This window comes from Hylobates moloch, unplaced genomic scaffold, assembly GCF_009828535.3.
Source record: "Hylobates moloch isolate HMO894 unplaced genomic scaffold, HMol_V3 SCAFFOLD_57, whole genome shotgun sequence".
Classification (NCBI taxonomy): domain Eukaryota; kingdom Metazoa; phylum Chordata; class Mammalia; order Primates; family Hylobatidae; genus Hylobates; species Hylobates moloch.
Window position 1 is genome coordinate 232624 of NW_026652332.1, and position 21080 is coordinate 253703.

At 37.3% G+C, this 21080-nt stretch overlaps 1 protein-coding gene across 3 annotated transcripts in view; it reads left to right on the forward strand.

Moving 5' to 3' along the window:
• LOC116463743 (arf-GAP with Rho-GAP domain, ANK repeat and PH domain-containing protein 2-like) overlaps positions 1 to 21080 on the forward strand; it is a 183235-nt gene that overhangs the window by 27313 nt on the left and 134842 nt on the right. For all 3 annotated transcript variants that reach the window (XM_058434828.1, XM_032146995.2, XM_058434829.1), the window contains exons 3-6: positions 1610 to 1668; positions 2770 to 2846; positions 3593 to 3684; positions 5333 to 5686. In XM_058434828.1, coding sequence (XP_058290811.1) covers positions 1610 to 1668; positions 2770 to 2846; positions 3593 to 3684; positions 5333 to 5686 — 582 coding nt within the window. The remainder of the gene's footprint in view (positions 1 to 1609; positions 1669 to 2769; positions 2847 to 3592; positions 3685 to 5332; positions 5687 to 21080) is intronic.

A 21080-nucleotide genomic window follows, 5' to 3' on the forward strand; every position in this document is an offset into this window, starting at 1 on the left:
GTTTAATGACAGGGATACATTCTGAGAAATAGGTTGTTAGGCAATTTCATCATTTTGCAAACATCATGGAGTGTACTTACACAAGAAATCTGCCCACCTTGGTCTCCCAAAATGTTGTGATAATAGGCATGAACCACTGTGCCCAGGCTTAAAAAAAATAGCATTTATTATTATTTATTTTTGTAGAGACAGGGTCTCTCTATATTGCCCATGCTGGTTCTTTTTTGTTCTTGTGTGTGTGCTTTGTTTTTGTTTTTTTGAGACAAAGTCTTGCTTTGTTGCCCTGGCTGGAGTGCAGTGGCACGATCATGGGTCACTGCAGGGCTCCGCCTCCTGGGCTCAAGCAGTCCTCCCACCTCAGCCCCCTGAGTTGCTGGGACCAGAGGTGAACACCACCATGGCAGGTTAACCCATTTTAAAATTGAGTTGTATTTCTTATTACTGGATTGTAAGAGTCCTTTTTTTGGTTTGGGCAAATCACTTGTCACTAGTACTTGACATTATAAATTTTAAATTTTGGTAAAGACTAAATTTCAATGTTTTTTAGGGTTTTAGTTTTTTATTCTATTTAGGAATCTTTGCCTACTCAGATGTTACAATGATTTTTCTCTCATATTTTTCAGAATTTCTAGAGTTGTAGCATTAAACATTTGGGTCCCAACTCCACTTTGAGTTAATTTTTGTGCATGATATGAAGCAAAAGTCGACATTCATTTCTTTTAATCATTGAGATATCCAGTTCCAGCAACATTTGTTGAAAGGGCTATTCTTTTTCCACCACATTTCTTCGGAACTTTTTTCTTAAATCAATGGACCAAAGTTGTGTGGGACTGTGTATGTGGACTTTCTATTCAATTCCATTGATTTATATGTCTGTACTTTCAGCAATGGCACAATGATTGGATTACTGTAGTTTTAGATTAAATATTGAAATTGTATAGTATAAATCTGCCAGTTTTGTTCTTCTTTTTAAAAGTTATTTTTCCATTTTTTAGATGGAAAAGAGAACTCTGTTATATGATAGAAGGCCTTCATCACCCTCTGCTTCTACAATGTTTACCTCTGCTACTGCTGTTATCATGTTGTATTCTAAATAATTGCCCTGTAATATCTTCCTCCTGAAACTGTAAGATCTTTGAAAGATCTTGTGTGTATTTTCATATTGTGTCTACAGAGCCAGACACATTTTTGACTCTGTATTATAAAGCTAAAGACAAAAAGCTACACAAATACTGACATCTAGTTAGTAAATCTGTTTCAGAGATATGACTAGCAGTTTTGAAATTACTTTATGTGCATATTAGCATTGGAAAAATATGTTTACTTTTGTAAATTATAGATGTGAGTAGCAAACGCTTGTACAAAATGTCCTTTGCAAAGAAAATTTCTTCCTTTAAAAGTCTAAGTAGAAAAATACATTTGTGGAATTTGGCTATTCAGCTTTTTTCAAGTCAGAATTAATTTCTGAATATTGTTTTTTCTACCCAAAAGAATGTATATCTCTAATAAATCCTTAAATATAAATCATAAATATTTTCTAATAATTTTAATTTTACTCATAAATATCATAAATATTTCAATTCATAAATATTTTCTCTTGTTTTTTAAGCTATTTCCGTGAAAGAAGAAATGTTGCTACCTCAACTGAAAAATCTGTGGCATGGCAAAGTGAGTGTATGTGTTTAATGTCTCCTTAAATTAGAGCTCATTTGATAGTCTTAACTGTGTTAAAATCATGATTGCGAAGGCAGCCCACCTGTGGTATAGGGAACAGTGGAAATAACTGTCTGCCAGTGTTCACAGTACTTCAGACACTTTTAAAGTGTACTGAATAAAAGGCAATAACATACACTCTGACTCCTGGAAATTTGTACATGCTAATGTAAAAAGTTTTCTTTTTATACAAGCTTCATTTATCATTAGCCACAGTTGCAGGCATTTAACTAAATTAAATGGTTTCTGGCAGTCTGAGCTACAGAACAGAGATATATGTATGGAAAGTGATTTTGCCATGGTAACTGGAAAGCTCTCATTGTTGCTCTGGCAAATTGAACAGTGACAGAGGCTTTTCTTTCATTTTGAAAATTCTGATTATACAAGTTTGGGAACATTCTTTTTGACAATAAGATGTCAAACACTTGGGTACTGAATCTTTAAGAAAAATTTTTGCCATAGTAGAAGTGCAGATATTGAGAATTCTTTTTTTGTAGATTAGTATAATTCAAGGATGGTGGAACTTCTCTTGAAATAATTTAGTTACAGGTGCGTTAGTAGCTATGGCATTAGAGGAATTATATTAAATGCCTTCTGAGATTTTAAGTGATATCTAGCTATTATGTTAGTGACCTTTTTATAATTATTTATTGTAAGTTATAGAATTAAGCTTAATTTTCTGCCATTTAGAATATTTCCTTATTTAGGAATTAGCATTGTAAATGGCACCATGACAATTTCTTTTGTATGTGGGCAAATGTATTTGGTTATATTAATGTGGATCCTAGAGGTTGGGAAGGACATATGTGACAGGTTGCAATTTAAGGAGCAGTGAGTTATGTTTGTGAAGCAAGTGGTGGATACCATGAGTGTTATATCAAGAAGACGATGGGGAGAATTGATTTGGGGATAAGAATTAGCATAATTTGGACTCCTACAGAATAAAGCTTACGTTGTGATAATGCCATAAAAAACTCATGCTTTTAATCTTTTTTTAAAAACAGTATTTCACATTATTCACATCTTTCTGTTCTCATCCTATAATTCCCCTAAAAGATTCAAATGAGGAGAATTCATCTTCCATCTTTCCTTATGGAGAGACCTTTCTCTTCCAGAGACTAGAAAATTCCAAGGTTAGTCCCATACATTATAATTGTTTTCTATAATCAATTATTTGCTTTTCTGACTATTTGTACCTCTTCATTTTTCTCCAAGCTATTTGAAGAATGGCATTATATTGAATATTGAAATTTCCAGTCAGCAAAATTTTTGTTCAGTAAAATTATGGTAAAATCTGTACCTTTCAATATACATTATAGAAACACACTTTTATTTTGACTTCAGGAATCCAGGATAGTTTTAAAAATTTGCCACAAGGTTGGATTAATTAAATACAAGACAAACTCTATAAAACTTAAACACTCTCTAGATTTTTGCTTTGCCTTGTAGCCAAATGCAGACTTCCGAAGTGCATAGACTTCCAATTATGTATATATTTTAATTATTTAGTTTATCACTCATTCTTTTCTATTACTTGTGCTCTTTTGCTACATTATTTCTTGGTCTTGATAAAAGAGAAGTTGGAAGACTAAAATGAATCAAGAAGCAAAGGTACATAAATTTTATTTTTGGTTACCATCTTTTATTCTTACTTGAATTGATGAGTTAACGATTTGATAAAATAGTGAAAAAAACCAAAAGTCTGTTTAATGTAGACTATCTTTTTTTCTGAAAATTGATCTAAGTAATTATACTTATTTAATAAAACTAAACTCAGATATTATGGATTTTTTGTAGAATATTGCTACACACACAAACAAATCCCCAAACCAAAAAGGCAAAACAGTATGTGTTTTTTGTTTGTTTGCTTTTTTAATAGAAGAGATCTATAAAGAATGAATTTTTGACCCAGGAAGAAGCACTCAAAGGGGAAGCAACTACTGCAACAAACTCTTTTATCATCAAATCAAGGTATGAGATCATGATTGATGATGATGAACTATTTAGAATAAACTGTTAAACAATGTTGACTTCTCATTCATAGTATAATATTGTGTGTCAGAGAAAATAGTTTATGTTGATAAGTTCAAATTTTTCCCCTCTAAATATAAGCATAGCAGCACCCGTTTTATTAATTGAATTATGCTCTGTAAATCAAGTAAATAGTTGCATTCCGTGGCAGATTATTTTTGTCTTTTTCTCATGGAAACCACACCCCCTCCCCAAAGTAGCAAATACAGGTGACTGTGATTGCACATTAAAGATGAGAGATTATGTTAATAAAAAGGAGAAAAGGGCAGTGCAGAACATCACTATGCAAGTTGCAGACTTTACAAGCGTAATATATTCTTTTTATTGGAGTTTCAGCACTGGCAAGAAGCATGACAATTCTCCAGTTATTTGGATCACATACGGAATTAGAATTTGTATGCACCAACTTCAATTTTGTTTTTCTCTCAACTTTATTGAAACTTGGCATACTGGATCATTACCTAATACTTCATTCTCTTTTTCTTAATTTTTAATTTTTGAGATTACATAGTAGATGTATATATTTCTGGGGTACCTAACATATTTTGATACAAGCATAATAATCACATCATGGAAAATGGAGTATTCATCCCCCAAAGCATTCCTCTTTTGTACTGCCAACAGTTTAATTATACTCTTTTAGTGGGACATTCATTTTATTTTTGTCTTTCATTTTCTAAGGCTAACATTGTTACAGGTTTCCCTCTGTTAAAGCTAAACAATTAAACATCTTTAGTAAACATTTGCCATTAATATAATGCAAAATATGAAAGGGCCAGGCTAAATTATTCTTTGAAGCAGTAATGGTTTTTAGAATGCTATATCCAGAAAGATGTAATTTGAGCCCAGGCATATCTGTTTCATTGATTAGCAAAAAATGTCCTTTGGCATTAATGAATTAGTTGATCTATTATGTCATTCCTTGAATCTGTAGAAATATGCTTAGCTATTATGAATGCATTCCAATAAATATTGTGCGTTACATAGCTTTTACTTCCTGAATGTACCCTAACTCTTTCTTGTTTTATAGCTAGCAGTGTGCTGCAATATTTTTCCTCATCGGCATTGCAAAATAATACTGATGCTCTCAGCAGTCAGGCATACTCTCTGTTTTATAGCATTATGGTGAAACATGGGGTCCTTGGAGTTGATTAGAGGATAGTAGAGAGGGGTAAACAAGATGGAAATAAGATCTCCGTATAGATAAGTTAATGGTCCATGATGTTGCCCAGAGAGATTGGGCTGGCCACTTAATTGTGCTATTAAAGAGGGTTAAATTGTGATGTGAAGAATATACCCAGTCTCCATCCTTAGCACCTGCCCCTAACCTTCCAAAATAAAAGGGATAAGATTAAATTATACCTAAGAAAAAACTTGTAGTAGTATTCAAAGATGTCATAGGTTAATGAAATAATTTTACTTAGCTTTTCTGGAAGAGTTTAAAAAATTTTCAATAGGGTTAATGGAAACTCTAGGATTTTCCTGGCCTTATGTTTCTGTTATTAGTTATTTATAAATTTTCAAAATGTCACTGATGTCTTCAATCACATATAGTACTTTGAAATGTTTACATCATTTTTCCATTTAGCATATATGATAACAGAAAGGAGAAAATAAGCGAGGACAAGGTGGAAGATATTTGGATACCTCGAGAGGACAAAAACAATTTTTTGATAGACACTGCTTCTGAATCAGAATACTCAACAGTAGAAGAATGCTTTCAGAGTTTAAGAAGAAAAAATTCAAAGGCATCTAAATCTAGGACTCAAAAAGCATTGACTTTGGACTCCGTTAATAGGCACAGTTATCCATTAAGCTCAACAAGTGGAAATGCTGATTCATCAGCTGTTTCTTCACAGGCAATATCTCCGTATGCCTGCTTTTATGGAGCATCTGCAAAGAAGGTTAAATCAGGATGGCTGGATAAGCTCTCTCCTCAAGGGTATGTACGTATTCATTTATTTCATAAGTGGCGTATTTTTAAAATTTCAAGTTTATTCATTTCTAAACCTCCTGGGTTGCTGTTCCCCCACTCCACCTCCACACACACACACACACATACACAGAGATGCCATTTTTAGGGACTTTCAGCACACTTTTGCCAGTGCTATTCTTTAGACATAAGGAGAGAGATGTGCAATGCAATGCTGCATTGAGGTCCAGAGTCACAAATTAAAATAGAAAGTTATGACCTCACATCTACTTTCTTAATGTTACCTTCTAAGTTCGCATCAAAATGCGCTAATCTGTGTCCCAGTATGTAACAAAGAAAAACAAGACAGACTGAGTTAGTATTACTCAGCCCACACTGTTTGGCTTTTGCTCATATCATAACAGTGTTCTGTTTGAGAATACAAGGCTTATTGTAGTTAGGGAAAAGTACATCTTTGTTAGGTTTAGGTCTTCACTGTTATTGATATATTGTTTTGATTTTTGTATGTTACACAGAAGGTCAGAGTCCCGTGAATATTATACTTTTCAATGGATTTATCAACAGATGTTTACAAAGAAACTTTTGTCCCTTAAGCATTTGACAGTACTGAGAAATCTTTGGGGAAGGATTATATTTAATTAGAATTGTTTACTGGCATCCTGATTTTTAGATGTCTTTTTGAAATATTTACTTGAAATGTTTTTCATGAATTATTAAATTATTTTGAGATTAAAGCTTTCATGTATCAGTAGCTAATGTGGTGAGTCCCTACAGTGTGCTGGTTTTCTCTCCTATTCTCCTGAAATGTGTGTCATTTCTAAAAAGGATTGGTTTGATCTAAAATAATTTTAATTGAAAAAAAAATCTATCAGAAGCAGCATCAGATGACTAGTAGAAGCAGGAATTAACATTTCAAAAGATAGCAAAACACCCCAAAATTGTGTGGTTAGTAATTATATGTTAATACCTTATATATTTTCATCCTTTTAGGAAATTTGATTTTGAATAAACCAAAGCAGATTACTTCTTACTATCAGCTATGTGTGTCACTTCTTTCTGGTTACGTTATGATGACAAAACCCTCTGCTTGTTCTTTTTAGTCCTAAGTATTATTGGTAAGTGCATATTCAGATGTCAAACGTGTGGATCAGTGCTCAGGTCTAAACACTGGTGGAGTGAATCAGTGAACTTGAATATTCTTGAATCTTTCATTTCTATAAAATCTAAGTATTTAGGGAGGTCCAAGTGCTCTCTTAAAGTATCACTGGAAGAAAAAACAGACTTTGAGTACAAAGCCCCCAGCGGCTGTGGTTTCCTGCGCGTCCCGGGTGAGATCTCGCCCTTTACAGGGTTGGTCTGTGTAAGCTCCAGGTACATTGAGAAAGTTTCATTATTGTTGGCCACCTCTGGGACAGTTAGGATATATTCTGTCTCTCTTTTACAGAACTTTGACTTTCCATTCTTTCTGTTCTGAACCTGCCTAAGGTTAGATGCTGTAAGTTTTCTGGATTTATGTTTTTCCATTTTAGGGGAAATAATTGCATTTTCTGTCCTAAAGCTACCCCTTACCCCACCTCCAACCAAAATACCGGGATGAATAGATATAAGAAAATAAACCAAGGAGCTTGGTATATCACCAAGAAATTTTAAAACTCTTCTACTTGATTATATTGCTATGACTTCAAAGAAATATTTGTAGCTGGCCAAAAGGCATGCATTCATTAAATCAGAAGTAGAACTGAGAATTTTTCCTTTCCTAATTAGGCTCTGTAGGCTATTGTGAGGGTTTAAGATGTTCATTCAAGTAAACAAAGTGATGCCTACCCCTTCCTTATGCAGTGGTTGCTGAGCTTCGTTTAACCCATGGCCGCATGTCTCTTTGATGCAGATAGCACTGATTGAGATGGGATTCCAAACTCCATATAGCAGGTGTCAACAAACTTTTTCCGTAAAGGGTCAAGTAGTAAATATTTTAAGCTTTATAGTCAAATGGTCTCTGTTGCAACTATTTAACTCTGCAGTTACAGCATAAAACCAGACGTAGCCAATATGTAAGCCGATGAATGAGGCTGTGGTCCAATAAAATACGGAAGTAATAAAAAGCAGAGGTCCTCCTTAGGGGCCTCTGCATTTGTACTTCTTTCTGCCTGAAATGCTCTTCCCTCAAGAGTAACATGGCTTGAACCTCTCTCAAGTTCATGCTATAATGTCTCCTTTGCATTTAAGCCCTGGCCACCAAATTTACTACTACAACTGTTGCTGTCCCCTGCCACCCCATCACTCCCTTTAAATTACTTTCTTCCACAGGGCTTACAGGCCAGATGATTTGTTTATTTCATACAAGCTCCTCGGGGACAGGCATCTGCATTGCTTTTCTTGTGAAAGCCTTAGCAGAACATTGTCTAGCACATGGTAGATGCTTAGTAGTTGTTGTAGAATGAATCTGTGAAAAACCTAACGTTAGACATATTTTTCTTCTAATTTTTCTAAAACAGCAATTTATAAGAACTTTGTAATACAAGCTGCTGAACTCAACGACATGTTTGTGGATGAAAATCTCCAGGAACCATTGATAATACTGATACACATTAACAGGGTAGTGAACTCTTGGTGTTTTTTTTTTTTTTAATAATTGTTTCCCCCTTAAAGACATGCACGTAAATTATCAAAATACAATTGTCAAAATACAATTTAAAAACTAACAGACACATTCTAGTTTATACTTTTTCAAATAGTGTTTGAAACTGTCTTTTGTTTAATGAATGACGTTAAACAAAATAATCACATTCACAATCGGAACTTATTTCACATGGTTGTGTATTTACTTTTGAAATGGAAATGCCAATTCTGAATCAATGCCTAATATGTGAACATTACCCAATATTTGGTTAAGAATGTAATTGTATAACACCATACAACAAAAGAAATACTGAAACATTTCCAGTTTAAAATATGAAAAGTTGTTTAAATATTTGAATGACCTAAATATAACATCCCTAAAACTAGTGGTTTAAAAACTGTACGAAAGAAACAATAAAATGTTGAGTTTGGGAACATCACACACTGGGGCCTGTTTTGGGGTGCGGGGCGGTAGGGATAGCATTAGGAGATATACCTAGTGTTAAATGGCAAGTTAATGGGTGCAGCACACCAACATGGCACATGTATATATATGTAACAAACCTGCACGTTGTGCACATGTACCCTAAAACTTAAAGTAAAATAAAAAAATTAAAAATTAAAAAAATGTTGAATTTGGGAGGCTGTATTTCAAACAGGTCAAAGCAGATGAAAAGCTTAATAAGTGATACTTGACCTCTCACTGGGTTATGAGGATTAAAATAAATCATCTTCTTCACTTTTTCTCAGCTGTAAATAATAAACCTAAGCTTTTCAGCAGATTTGTATAGATGAAAATATGAAAGACTGGATATAATTTATTCCAGCATTTCCCAAATATGCATCTCAGAAGAGAAATGTTTGAAGCTGTTGTAAAGAAAAGAGAACATGGTTGGATGTGCTGTGCCTCTTCTAGGCGATGCATAAATTAACATCTCCAAGAATATCTGCAATAAGGAAACCCTTTTGAATTTTTACATTACTATTTTCTAAAGATGTTTGTGTGTTCAGCATAATACACAGAGCATCTTTATAAAAACTGCAGTGTATATTAAAGAATTTCTGTTTTACTTGAAATGTTTTAGGACTTTATTTCTTACTTGGGAAATTCCTCTTTTTTTAAATTTAACTTTTTTTTTGGCCATGAGAAGGACTGATGTGGCAGTGTGAGCCTGAGGCAGCTAAAGTTGATCATGTGAGGTTAAGTCAGCACTTGGAGGTGGAGGAGGACACGGATGAGCAAGATGTGTTACTTGTCTTTTTGTAGCTTCCATTTAGGGCAGAAAAGAAATAATATGTGAATAGCAATAAAACCCAAAGACAAAAGTAGAATAATTGGTGCAAAAAGGTCTACAAAGTACAGAGTCCTGAGGTTACCAAGGGTTGAGAAAGCATTTCTTCAAAGACCTTCCCGGAAGGAGAGGGTAGCAGTTGAATTGCCCTTTGGAAAATGAATAAGATTTTAACTGGCATTTTTAGGTAAAATACTTTTCTGTCTAGAGGGAAAGGCACTGATAGAGGTGATATCTAGATGTACTTGAGGGTTGAGATAGTGAGCAGGTGGAGGTTGGAGTTATTTTACTGAAGATGGACAGTTGGGTTCTAGGACCAGGGAGAGAAACTGCCAGTGAAAAGCATGTTCAGAGAACAGATAACTAGGGAAAGTGAAAAAGCCAATGATCAAATACCAAGAAAAGGTCAGAGCTCAGACAATAACTGGGAGTCAGAGCTCCCAGAAGCCAATAGCCCAAGACCTGGGAGGAGTTCAGAGCTTATGCTGTTTGTGCCTTTGTCAGTGACTGCTTTCCATGTCATCATCCAGTCTCCAAGTCTCCTTTACTGGAACAGTTCCCCACCTGGCTACGCAAGTGTTTGAGTGCCTTGGGTCTCTTGGTATGCTTTCTTGGGGCTGCGGTGAAAGGCAGGTGTTGCAGAAAGTTGGCAAGTACATGTTTGATTAGGGTGTTATATGTCAGTCACCTTGTTGATCTTAAAAGTGAATCTGAAATCCTTAAGAAAAAGTATGTTTTGTCCTTTAATCTGCAAATTAGCTGGGCATTTCTCAAAGCACTAGCTACTTGTAAACATTGTGCCAAGGAATTAAAAAGCCTTAATATTTTTGTAGTTTGAGGAGGAAAAAAGTATCAGTTTCCATAAAATTACCTGGTTAATTCCTTTCAGCCATCCTAGCTGCAGAGAAATGAATAGGGTTTGGAATCAGACAGACAGACATTCATTTGCTGTGTGACTCAATTTCTTAGAACCTCCATTTTTCACATAAATGTGTGAGGTCAAGACTACCTCTGTGAAATCATTTGGAAAAGTAGGTAACTTTGGGCCTCACTCTTAATTGATGCTCAATAAATCTCGGTTTTCTTTTTTTTTCAGAACACCATTTTATTGCAGAGGACCTTAAGTAATGTTACTGTGAGTCCTAGTCAGTTCATACTTTGATAAATGCAAGGCAAAGGAATCATGTGTTCACATTGAACTTTCAGAATTCAATTTTTTTTGATTGTTATAAAAGCACATAGTTTAAGTGTCAGAAAGTAGTACATAGCTTATTAAAAAAAAAGTGACATTTCTTCCCTCCAACCTCTTCATAAGAGGCAGCCACTTTCAACTCTTTTATAGTTACTTTTAGCATTTGTTTTGTATGTCTTATTGTTTTTATACTGATTTTTTTTTAACTTTTCAGTGTTAGGGATTAGCTATTGATGTACCACCATGGAAGATCATATTTATTCATTGTAACCACTGTTCCCTCCTTCCCTTCTAGACACAATTCCTATTATCCTTTTAAAATAGTTACATAAAATATTTAAATGTCTGTAATTTTGTTTTATAGTGTAACTGTAAAGGCTACTCATTTTTGAGCAATGTAGCATAGTATGATTAATTTTTTTTATTGACAATGTTTAGTTGTTGTTGAAATAATAATTGTTGATATTTTTGTTTGCTTAATTTTTTTTTTTTTTTTTTTTGAGATAGAGTCTCGCTCTTTTGCGCAGGCTGGACTGCAGTGGTGCTATCTCGGCTCACTGCACCCTCCACCTCCCGGGTTCATGCCATTCTCCTGCCTCAGCCTCCTGAGTAGCTGGGACTACAGGCGCCCACCACCATGCCTGGCTAATTTTTTGTATTTTTAGTAGAGACAGGGTTTCACCGTGTTAGCCAGGATGGTCTCGATCTCCTGACCTCGTGATCCGCCCGCCTTGGCCTCCCAAAGTGCTGGGATTACAGGCGTGATCGCTCTGTTGCCCAGGCTGGAGTGCAGTGGCTCGATCTTGGCTCACTGCAAACTTCACCTCCCGAGTTCAAGCAGTTCTCTGGCACAGCCTCCTGAGTAGTTGGGATTACAGGCGCCTGCCACCACGCCTGGCTAATTTTTGTATTTTTAGCAGAGACGGGGTTTCACCATCTTGGCCAGGCTGGCCTTGAACTCCTGACCTCGTGATCTACCCTCCTTGGCCTCCCACAGTGCTGGGATTACAGGTATGAACCACCGTGCCTGGCCTGTTTGCTTAATTTTTAATATGTGTATTAATTCATCTGAAAATTCTTCAACACATGAATCTCTGAAGTAACCAAAATAAATATACCCATCAATTTCATCATCCTACAGCCCGCTAAGAAAACTTTAGTTTGGGCTGGTTGTTCCCCAGGCCAAGTGCACACTAACATCTTGGGATTCCCTTGTATCATCTTTGGGATTCTCTATGCCTCTTTCTAGTGTTTTTGTCTTTCCATCTTTTCTTTAGATAAAGCACAACTCTTTGAAGCTTCCTGAGAAAAGGTGGATAGGGAGTCAATGTTTTCAGGTCTTCCATGTTTGAAGATATCTTTTTCTCCCCCCTAAACATTGTTATTGTTGATTTATTATGTTTTAGAAATCTTAACTGGAAATAATACTTCTCCAGATCAGTAATTTGTATTCTAGATCCCTAGTAATCTAGAGGTAATATTGAGAAATCTCATTTTTGATACTTTATACATAGCCTATTTTTTCAGTTCTTGGAGATTTTCTTGTTTTATTCTTCAATTACTTTTCTTCTTTCTAGAATTCCTGATAGTTTGGTGTTGGACTTCTTGCCCTGAAACACTGATAAAAATCTAGCTTTTCCATTTTCCCTTTCTGCTCACCAGGAAGTTTCTTCAGTTGTGTTTCCTAACCCAGTTTTTTGTTGTTGTTGTTGTTATACTGTAATTAACATACAAAACATTTTCTTTTGACTATTCTTTTTATGGCATAGTGGTACTTTTTCACAAATCCTTTTACTTCTCTGAAGATATTAATGCTTTTTTTTGAAGTTTTCCTGTAGAGTCTATTTCTTTTTAACTTTTTGGAGGGGTGGTTTTGTCCCTATCTTTTACCTTAGTGGTATTTTTCTCAAATGTTATGTTAATCTTGAGCTGTCACTTTAGAGTAAAATACTGCAAAACTGATTGGAAGCACCGTAGGCTCTGATGGGCCTTGCTATTTGTTTATTGTAAGACGATCATGGTAGGTTTTTTAGTAATGTATTTCCATACAGAAGCCTCATGCTAGTATCTTTTAAATGAATCTTCTTCCTGAGCGTTATAGGCCTGGTAACCAGTTTTTTTTTTTTTTTTTTTTTTGAGACACAATGTTGCTCTGTCACCCAGGATGGAGTGCGGTGGCACGATCTTGGCTCACTGCAACCTCCACTTCCCAGGTTCAAGCAATTGTCCTGCCTCAGCCTCCTGAGTAGCTGGGATTACAGGCACACACCACCATGCCCAGCTAATTTTTGTATTTTTAGTAGAGATAGGGTTTCTCCATGTTGCTCAGGCTGGTCTTGATCTCCTGACCTCAGGTGATCCATCCACCTCGGTCTCCCAAAATGCTGGGATTACAGCGTGAGCCACTGCGCCTGGCCTGGTAACCAGCTTTCAGGTGGCTCATGAGGGAAAGTGGAATTTGAGTATTGATAGTTATGATGTAGACTTTTATTTGATTCCTTTGCTTTAATATAGCCATGCCTGAGTCTCCCAGCCCCAAAACCTCCTGTTTTATTCTCTCCATTGAATAAAACTAGACTATTATGTTGCGTGAAGGTGGAGAGACAGTTTTCCAACAGTGAGAAGTAGGGGAGAATGATTCTGTGATGTTGGAGTGCAAGTCTACATCTTAAACTGCCGTTCAATATATCCATTATCAGCACCTCACCCTGACTTTCACAGTCACTTCCAGAGTTACTTGGTATCTCTATTTCCTGAGATTTTCAGAGGTAATACAAGAGTAAATGTGTTTTCCTCTTAATTTAATCTAATGCTGGCTTAGCAATCAGTTCTTATCTCTCCTTCTGTTTCCAGATTTCTAGATATTATTACTGTCCTCGACTTCTCTAGTCAGTGTTGATTTGCAGGCATTTATTTATTTTTATTTATTTCCTAACCCTTTGATGTCTTTTAGTGAGGTTTGGGGAGCAGTAGAAGTAAATGCAAGCTTTTAACTGAGATTTTTAACTGGAAGCTTGTTCATGTTGTATTTTATATAATATGACTCTATAAAATAAAGAAGTGTGAATCTTTTAACATAGCTTTTTATACACCACTTTATGAAAGCACTAAGCTCTTTGTAGATATTTTTAAAATTGGTAGTTGCACACTAAAATTCAGGCTTTATCATTGACTTCCAAGAATCTTTTTAGCCCCTAGAATTTTATGTTGAGTACCTTTTTTTTTTCTTCTCATTTTAGGATGTAGATATAGCAGAGATGGAAGCTGAGATTAAAGATACTTTTTTTTTGTTTTATTTTCGTTTTTTGGCCCCAGCTCATTTGGTTCATATAATCTTGGAAATTGTTATTTTGGTTTGCTCAAAAGTGAGAAAATGCTCTTTAGAATAGAGAAGTGCTGGCATTTTATAGAAATATTTTAGTAATTCCTTGCATCTTTCTCTCTCTAAAATATTTTGTTACTGTATCATTTAAAAGCCTTCTGCTTCTTAAAAGCATAATTGGATAAATAATTAGCTGAATAAAAATGAGTAATTAGATAAATAAAAATATATACGTATGGAGATTGTAGTCCTAGAAAATATTGGGTCTCATTAGGGTTAGAGGAGGGAATAATATAAAATATGCTGTGATTCTTTAGGGCTGTGTAAACAAGGCAGATGAATCTGGAACGGCATGGTGATGATACTTTTTCCTTTGAGATTGTTGAGAATATTTGAGAAGTATGTTTTTTATTGCCTTAAATGGCAGGATTAATAAAAGCCATAAATTTGACTTAATGTCTTTGATGTTCTTTCTAATTGTGTGATTTTTAAAGATGACAATTTGGTAGCCTCTCACACCTTAGATTGGTATCATTGGTTAGTTAGCATGCTTGTTAGATATTAGGATTTATTTTTTAAGCTTAAAAATGTCATCTTGAAAAAAAAAAACTCTGCTGGCACTTAGGAATGAAATTAAACAAGAGTGCCTCTGTGTGAGTACTTCATAAATAGAGATTTAATTGTGTGTGTACACAGTGTTGTTAAAAAATAATTTTTAAGAGACACATTTTGAGACAACAAAAACTGATACCAGATGGTGAAGCTGTTTTTATGAAAGCAGTTGAAACTTTACACCACCTGCCCTACCAGAGCCCAAGGGAAGAGTTTATAGAAATCTGTTCAATAATACTGCACAAGTCTTATAAATTATTCGAAAAAAGCTTCTTAAATAAATGTTTCCCTTCAGAACCCTAAAAACAAAATGAGATAAAACTCAGGCTAGTGTGTTTCATGTCTGCTTTACCTTTTTTCCTGAAGGAATTCTGAAGTACTTTGCAAGATTGAACTCACATATAAAATGTAGAGGTCAAATGTTATTACTACCTACAGGGATGTCCTGGGTACTTTGCTATAAAATGTACTAATGTCTGCTTTGTATAGCAGTTAAGAGCAGTCTTTGGGAAGACACTCCAAGATATGTTCTTTATTAGCCGTATGACTTGGACAAATTATTTAAGCAACCACTGCCTCTGTGCCTTCATCTCTAAAATGGATATAATAATGTTACCTGTCTCACATTGTTGTCTGGAGGATTAAATGAGTTAATATTAGTGTGTGGCTCTACACAGTTCCTGCAACAAAGGACTATGTGTTTGCTATTTTTATTACCAAATGTAGTACCAAATAACTTCTTTATTGACTGCAAATTTAAATCTATTTTCTGTGCAATAATGCATCATTATTTCAGATCTAATTTGTATTATGTGGTAGCCGGAACATAGGCTAAGATGGCATTGTCTTGTATACATTATCTTCTTCTGTTTTTTAAAATTTGTGAAGTAAATTAAGCTAGTAATTGAAATTTAAAGATACAACTTCAGAGAAAACTTTTGAAGTACTTTAGCAAATTCTTACAGTGTATGTATTAATTATATGTAATTACAATGAAATTAGTTGCTGGATAGTGAATATATGTTTAAAAACACATGAGAGGAGTATTGAACTCTTGCACAGAAAAGATAATTCTTAAACATTTAGTAATCATTGATATTATTAATTTAATTTTACATGGGCAGTTAGAAGCACAGGACTTCTCAAGCTTTTCCTTTTATTATTTAGTTGAAATTTTGATTAATTTGTAAGGTTTACCAATATGAATTAATCTAACTTTCCATGTGCTAGAAAAGGGGAGGCCAGGCACGGTGGCTCACGCTTGTAATCCCAGCACTTTGGGAGGTCAAGACAGGCGGATCACCTGAGGTTGGGAGTTTGAGACCAGCCTGACCAACACAGAGAAACCCCGTCTCTACTAAAAATAGAAAATTAGCCGGGCATGGTGGTGCATGCTTGTAATCCCAGCTACTCAGGAGGCTGAGGCAGGAGAATGGCTTGAACCCAGGAGGTGGAGGTTGTGGTGAGCCAAGATCTCACCGTTGCACTCCAGCCTGGGCAACAAGAACAAAACTGTGTCTCAAAAATAAATAAATAAATAAATAGGCCGGGCGCGGTGGCTCACGCTTGTAATCCCAGCACTTTGGGAGGCCGAGGCGGGCGGATCACAAGGTCAGGAGATCGAGACCACGGTGAAACCCCGTCTCTACTAAAAATACAAAAAATTAGCCGGGCGTGGTGGCGGGCGCCTGTAGTCCCAGCTACTCGGAGAGGCTGAGGCAGGAGAATGGCGTGAATTCGGGAGGCGGAGCTTGCAGTGAGCCGAGATTGCGCCACTGCACTCCAGCCTGGGTGACAGAGCGAGACTCCGTCTCAAAAAAAAAAAAAAAAAAAAAAAAAAAAAAAAAAAAAAAAAAATAAATAAATAAATAAATAAATAAATAAATATAAATAAAAGGGAATAGTGCTGAGAAAAGATCTAAGTGTAAAGTTTTATCTTTAATTAACTAATTATTGGAATTCAGTATTGAAGTTCACATGTGGAAAACAGCTGATTGAATGTTGATAGTTTAATGAAAATAGATTATTCAATGTTTATATGAATTTAGTTTTAAAAATGAATTGGTTATTTAACATTTTTAAATAGGAAAGTATCATATGCATACATTTGAAATAACCATATTTAAATTTTTATTTTTGTTTCCAGCTTTATTGAGATGTGATTGTCAAAGATTATATGTGTTTAAGGTATACAAGGTGATGATTTGATATCCCTATATATTGTGAAATAATGAACACAAACGAGCTAATAACAACTGTCACCTAACAGAGTTTTTTTGTGTGTGTGTGTGATAAGAACACTTAAGATGTACTGTCTTAGCAAATTTCAGGTGTACAATACATTATTGTTAGCTAGAGTCACCATGCTATATATTAGATCTCCAGAATTTATTCTTCTTATAACTGAAAGTTTGTAACCTTTATGTGATATCTATGTATATGTGGAATCTAAAAAAAATACACTCATAAAAACAGAGTAGAATGGTGATTAACAGGGACTGGGAGGTGGAGTTAATGGTGAAATGTTGGTTAAAAAGTTTTTAATTTGGTCAGGCATGGTGGCTCACACCTATAATCCCAGCACTTTGGGAGGTCCAGGCAGGCAGATCATGCGATCACGAATTTGAGACCAGCCTGTCCAATATGATGAAACCCTGTCTCTACTAAAAATACAAAAATTAGCTGGATGTGGTGGCATGTGCCTGTAGTCCCAGCTACTCCGTAGGCTGAGGCAGAAGAAACACTCGAACCTGGGAGGTGGAGGTTGCAGTGAGCAGAGATCGTGCCACTGCACTCCAGCTTGGGTGACAGAGTGAGACTCCACCTCAAAAAAAATTTTTTTTAATTATAAAATGTATTTTGAAATTACATGGAAATTAATGGTAAACTTTTCAAGCTTTCTGTAGGCTCTTATTTATTTTTTTAATAACAAGGTAGTGATAGCAGCAGTGACCCATCTGGAGCCGCTGCTGCCATCATACTGGCTGCAGCAGAGAGGTGCGTCCAGGGCTGCATACTCTACAGAGATGGCGTGAGCCAAGGACAAGTGGGAACCCTGCGCCTTCCGAGTTGGTAGGGTGGGAGCTCCTTGGGTGCAGCTGTAGTTGCCAAGTTGTGGCTGTGGGACCCAGGCCTCCCACTCCATGGAGCAGATAGGAGTCCTGCTTTCCTGGGTGTAGCTACAGATGCCCAAGTCGTGGCTATGAGTCCAGGCCTCCCTGTGCTCTTGGTGGAGGCTGGAAGCAGGCAGGAGCCCTGTGTTCCCGGTTGCAGCAGCCTCTGCCTAAGTCAGGGCTGCAGAGCCAGGCATCCCTGCACTCTTGGGGACCAGAAGGCCACCCCCTACCTACACAAGCTCAAAGGTGTCTGCTCCAACTGCCTGGCTTCTCCCTGCTCCCAATGTCCGCTCCTATCTCAGAACAAAATTGGGGCCGTGGCCAGGTACTGTCACAGCCCATCTGGATCTGTGCACTCTTGGGGAAGTGCTGACATGCCAGCTCCCTGCTGCCTCAGCCCTGCTCTGGACTTCGGGTCCTGATGAGCATGGGAGGGAGGTAAGCCAAGGGAGCACTGAGGTCAGCTCAGCACTGGCCTGCAGACACTTCTTGGCATGAACAGCCTGGGTGCCATGAACAGCAGCAGGAGGTGAAGCTGGGCCATGGGCAGAAGGGGGAAGGTCCTCGGTGAGGCCCCACCTTCAGGCCAGGGAGGGCCTGAAGGGTAGGGGCCGGTTAGTCCTGCGGACCACAGTAGGAACTTGTGGTGCCTTTTCTGGGTCTGCCTATGGCCGTCCATGGACCAGTTGGTGCGCACTTCCTCCCCTGAGGCCCATAAAAGCCTCTGGATCAGCCAGAGCTGCGCAGACATCAGGATGACCAGCTGCAGGGAGGAGCTACCCACGGCCAGGACCTACCCTCTGCTGATAGCTGCAGACATCAGATGACCTGACTGCAGAGAGGAGCTCCCCACCCAGGACCTCCTCTGAGCTATTCTGTCACTCAATAAAGCTCCTCTTCACCTTGCTCACCCTCCACTTGTCTGCGTACCTCATTCTTTCTGGATATAGCACAAGAACTTGGGACCTGGGAGATGCCTGGGCTGAAAGAGCTGTAACACAAACAGGGCTGAAACACTTTGCCTTCTCATCGTGTTATGGGTGAAAACAAGGAGAGAAGAGCTGCGGCCCTTCGGGGAACCGAGACCTGGAAGCTCCCCGAGGCAGGGCTGTGACTCCCTCTTTGGACCTCTTAAGTTCCTGGAGTCTCAAGCTTCCAGCTGCCACCGTGTTTCCTGGTGGAAGCCATGGAAGCTGCTTGTCGTGTGCCTGGTCCAGCTGCAGCCTTGCAGAGAGCTGGTGCCCATGCAGACACCTTGTGCTGGCTGCCTCGCTGCAGCAGCTGGCGTGCCTCACTGTGTGCAGTGGCTGGACCCCATGCTCGCTTGCTCACACACCCCTCACTGCTCCACACCTGGCTCGCCACTGGCAGTCTTGAGATCCAGTCTGGTAGCATGAGCCGAGCGCAGCCTGCTCATGCCGAATGGATGGAACAAACCCAGTGGGCCAGAGCAGAACTCAGGCAAAGGTGCCACCAGCCACAGAGGCTTCTGGCCAGAAAAGCAACACCCTGAGGATCCTGCAACAGTAGTTTCACAAGATGTTTATTTTGTCATATAAAAATCTGGTTTTTAATATTTGCAAAAATAAAATTAAGGATGAAGTTTTTCAGTAGTGTTTACTTCTATATTTATACAATAGAAATTCAAGTAAATATCTTTCAGTGAAAAATACATTCCTTTCTTCACTCTATGTGAGGAACTATGATAGTCACTGGTTTTATATTGATGAATGAAACAGAAATGGATTCTGTACTCAAGGATCTCAAAGTCTGTTTGATGTGATGGATATATTTACCCTGATTGGTCATTACACATTGTATGCGTATATCAAAATATCACATTTACCCCATAAGTATGTCAATTAATATGTATCAATAAAATGCATATTTTGCAAAAAGATAAGGCTCAAGAAAAAGAAATCTAGTATGGGTGGTATATGAAGCCAAAACAAATATATAATTACACATTCTGCTTACTGTCATTAAGTAAAGAAATGGAGCAAGAGAACAAAGAGACCTGAATGATCTATGCATAGTCAGGAATGGTCACTTGGTGAAATGACGTTAAAGATGAACTCTCAAGCATAAGAAGGAGCCAGCCATGTTAGGAGCAGGCAGGCAGCATTCCAAGCAGAGACAATGGCATATGGGAAGGCCATGAGGCAAGAAAGAGTCTGGAGAAGAGAGGCAGTGTGGCCAGAGAGTGGTGTCCACAGAGTATGTACCCACAGATTTTGATGGCTGACTGGATGAATGCATGACCACAGAAGCCAACTTTCGATGGTAGGAGTGCGGAATAGCTTTCTCCACCTGTAGGACACTTGTTCTTTCATGTTCTTTCATCTGCTACACCCTGTGGTTTCTCATTCCATTTCACTGTGGGCTGGGATTTGTCTTATTTACCTGTCCCTTCACAGAATGTTTAAGAGATTTAATAATCTTTAAAAATATTGAGTTAAAAATAGATGAAGACATCAAATAGTCACCTGGCAGTTGAAAAAAATTAAAATAATTGGGAGAATATCTTAGGAGCTGATTCTCTCAGAGGCTGAGGTTTTCCTCAGAGAGCCAGTGATAGGGTGTGTCCTTTGCATTATGAGCACCTGAGAGGGGAGTTGTAGCTAGTCAGATGCTGCATCTTGGACTGATCCTTAAGCCTAACACGTAGTAAGCTATCTGCCCTCCCTCTTCCCCTCCTCCTTTTTGTGTGGACACAAATATTAAGTTCCTGGATGATGCCTCAGACACAAACTGTCTATTAAGATGGTGATGGAATTCTAAGAAAGTTTTACGTGTTGGAGTGGCTGCAGTTAATCTTAAGTAAGACATGTGAAAATAGGTTGTAAACCTTTTACGCTTTATGTTTGGGCAGGTTTCAAAACGTTGAATTTAATTCAGCGTGTTCTGAAGTTTTCTTGCATTCCCTCAACCTTTCTTTTAAAAGATGCTGATTATATGAGTGCTGATCATTTGAGTTTTTATTTGTCTGTCATACCACCCATGGTGCCAGAAGGACTGTGCTTTTAATCATGTCACTCATTCCTTCAGCAAATTCTTTTTCAGTGCCATATTCCTCTCTATGTAACTTGCTGATCATACAGGAGGAAATAAATGCTGTCCTTGTAAAGCATATGACCTGGTGTGGGAGACAAACATTAAGCAAATAAACAAATATATAAAATTAGAGGTTGTGTTAAGTGCTATGAGGAAAAGTAGAGGGTATTGAGAGAATAACTTTGTTATCCACTTT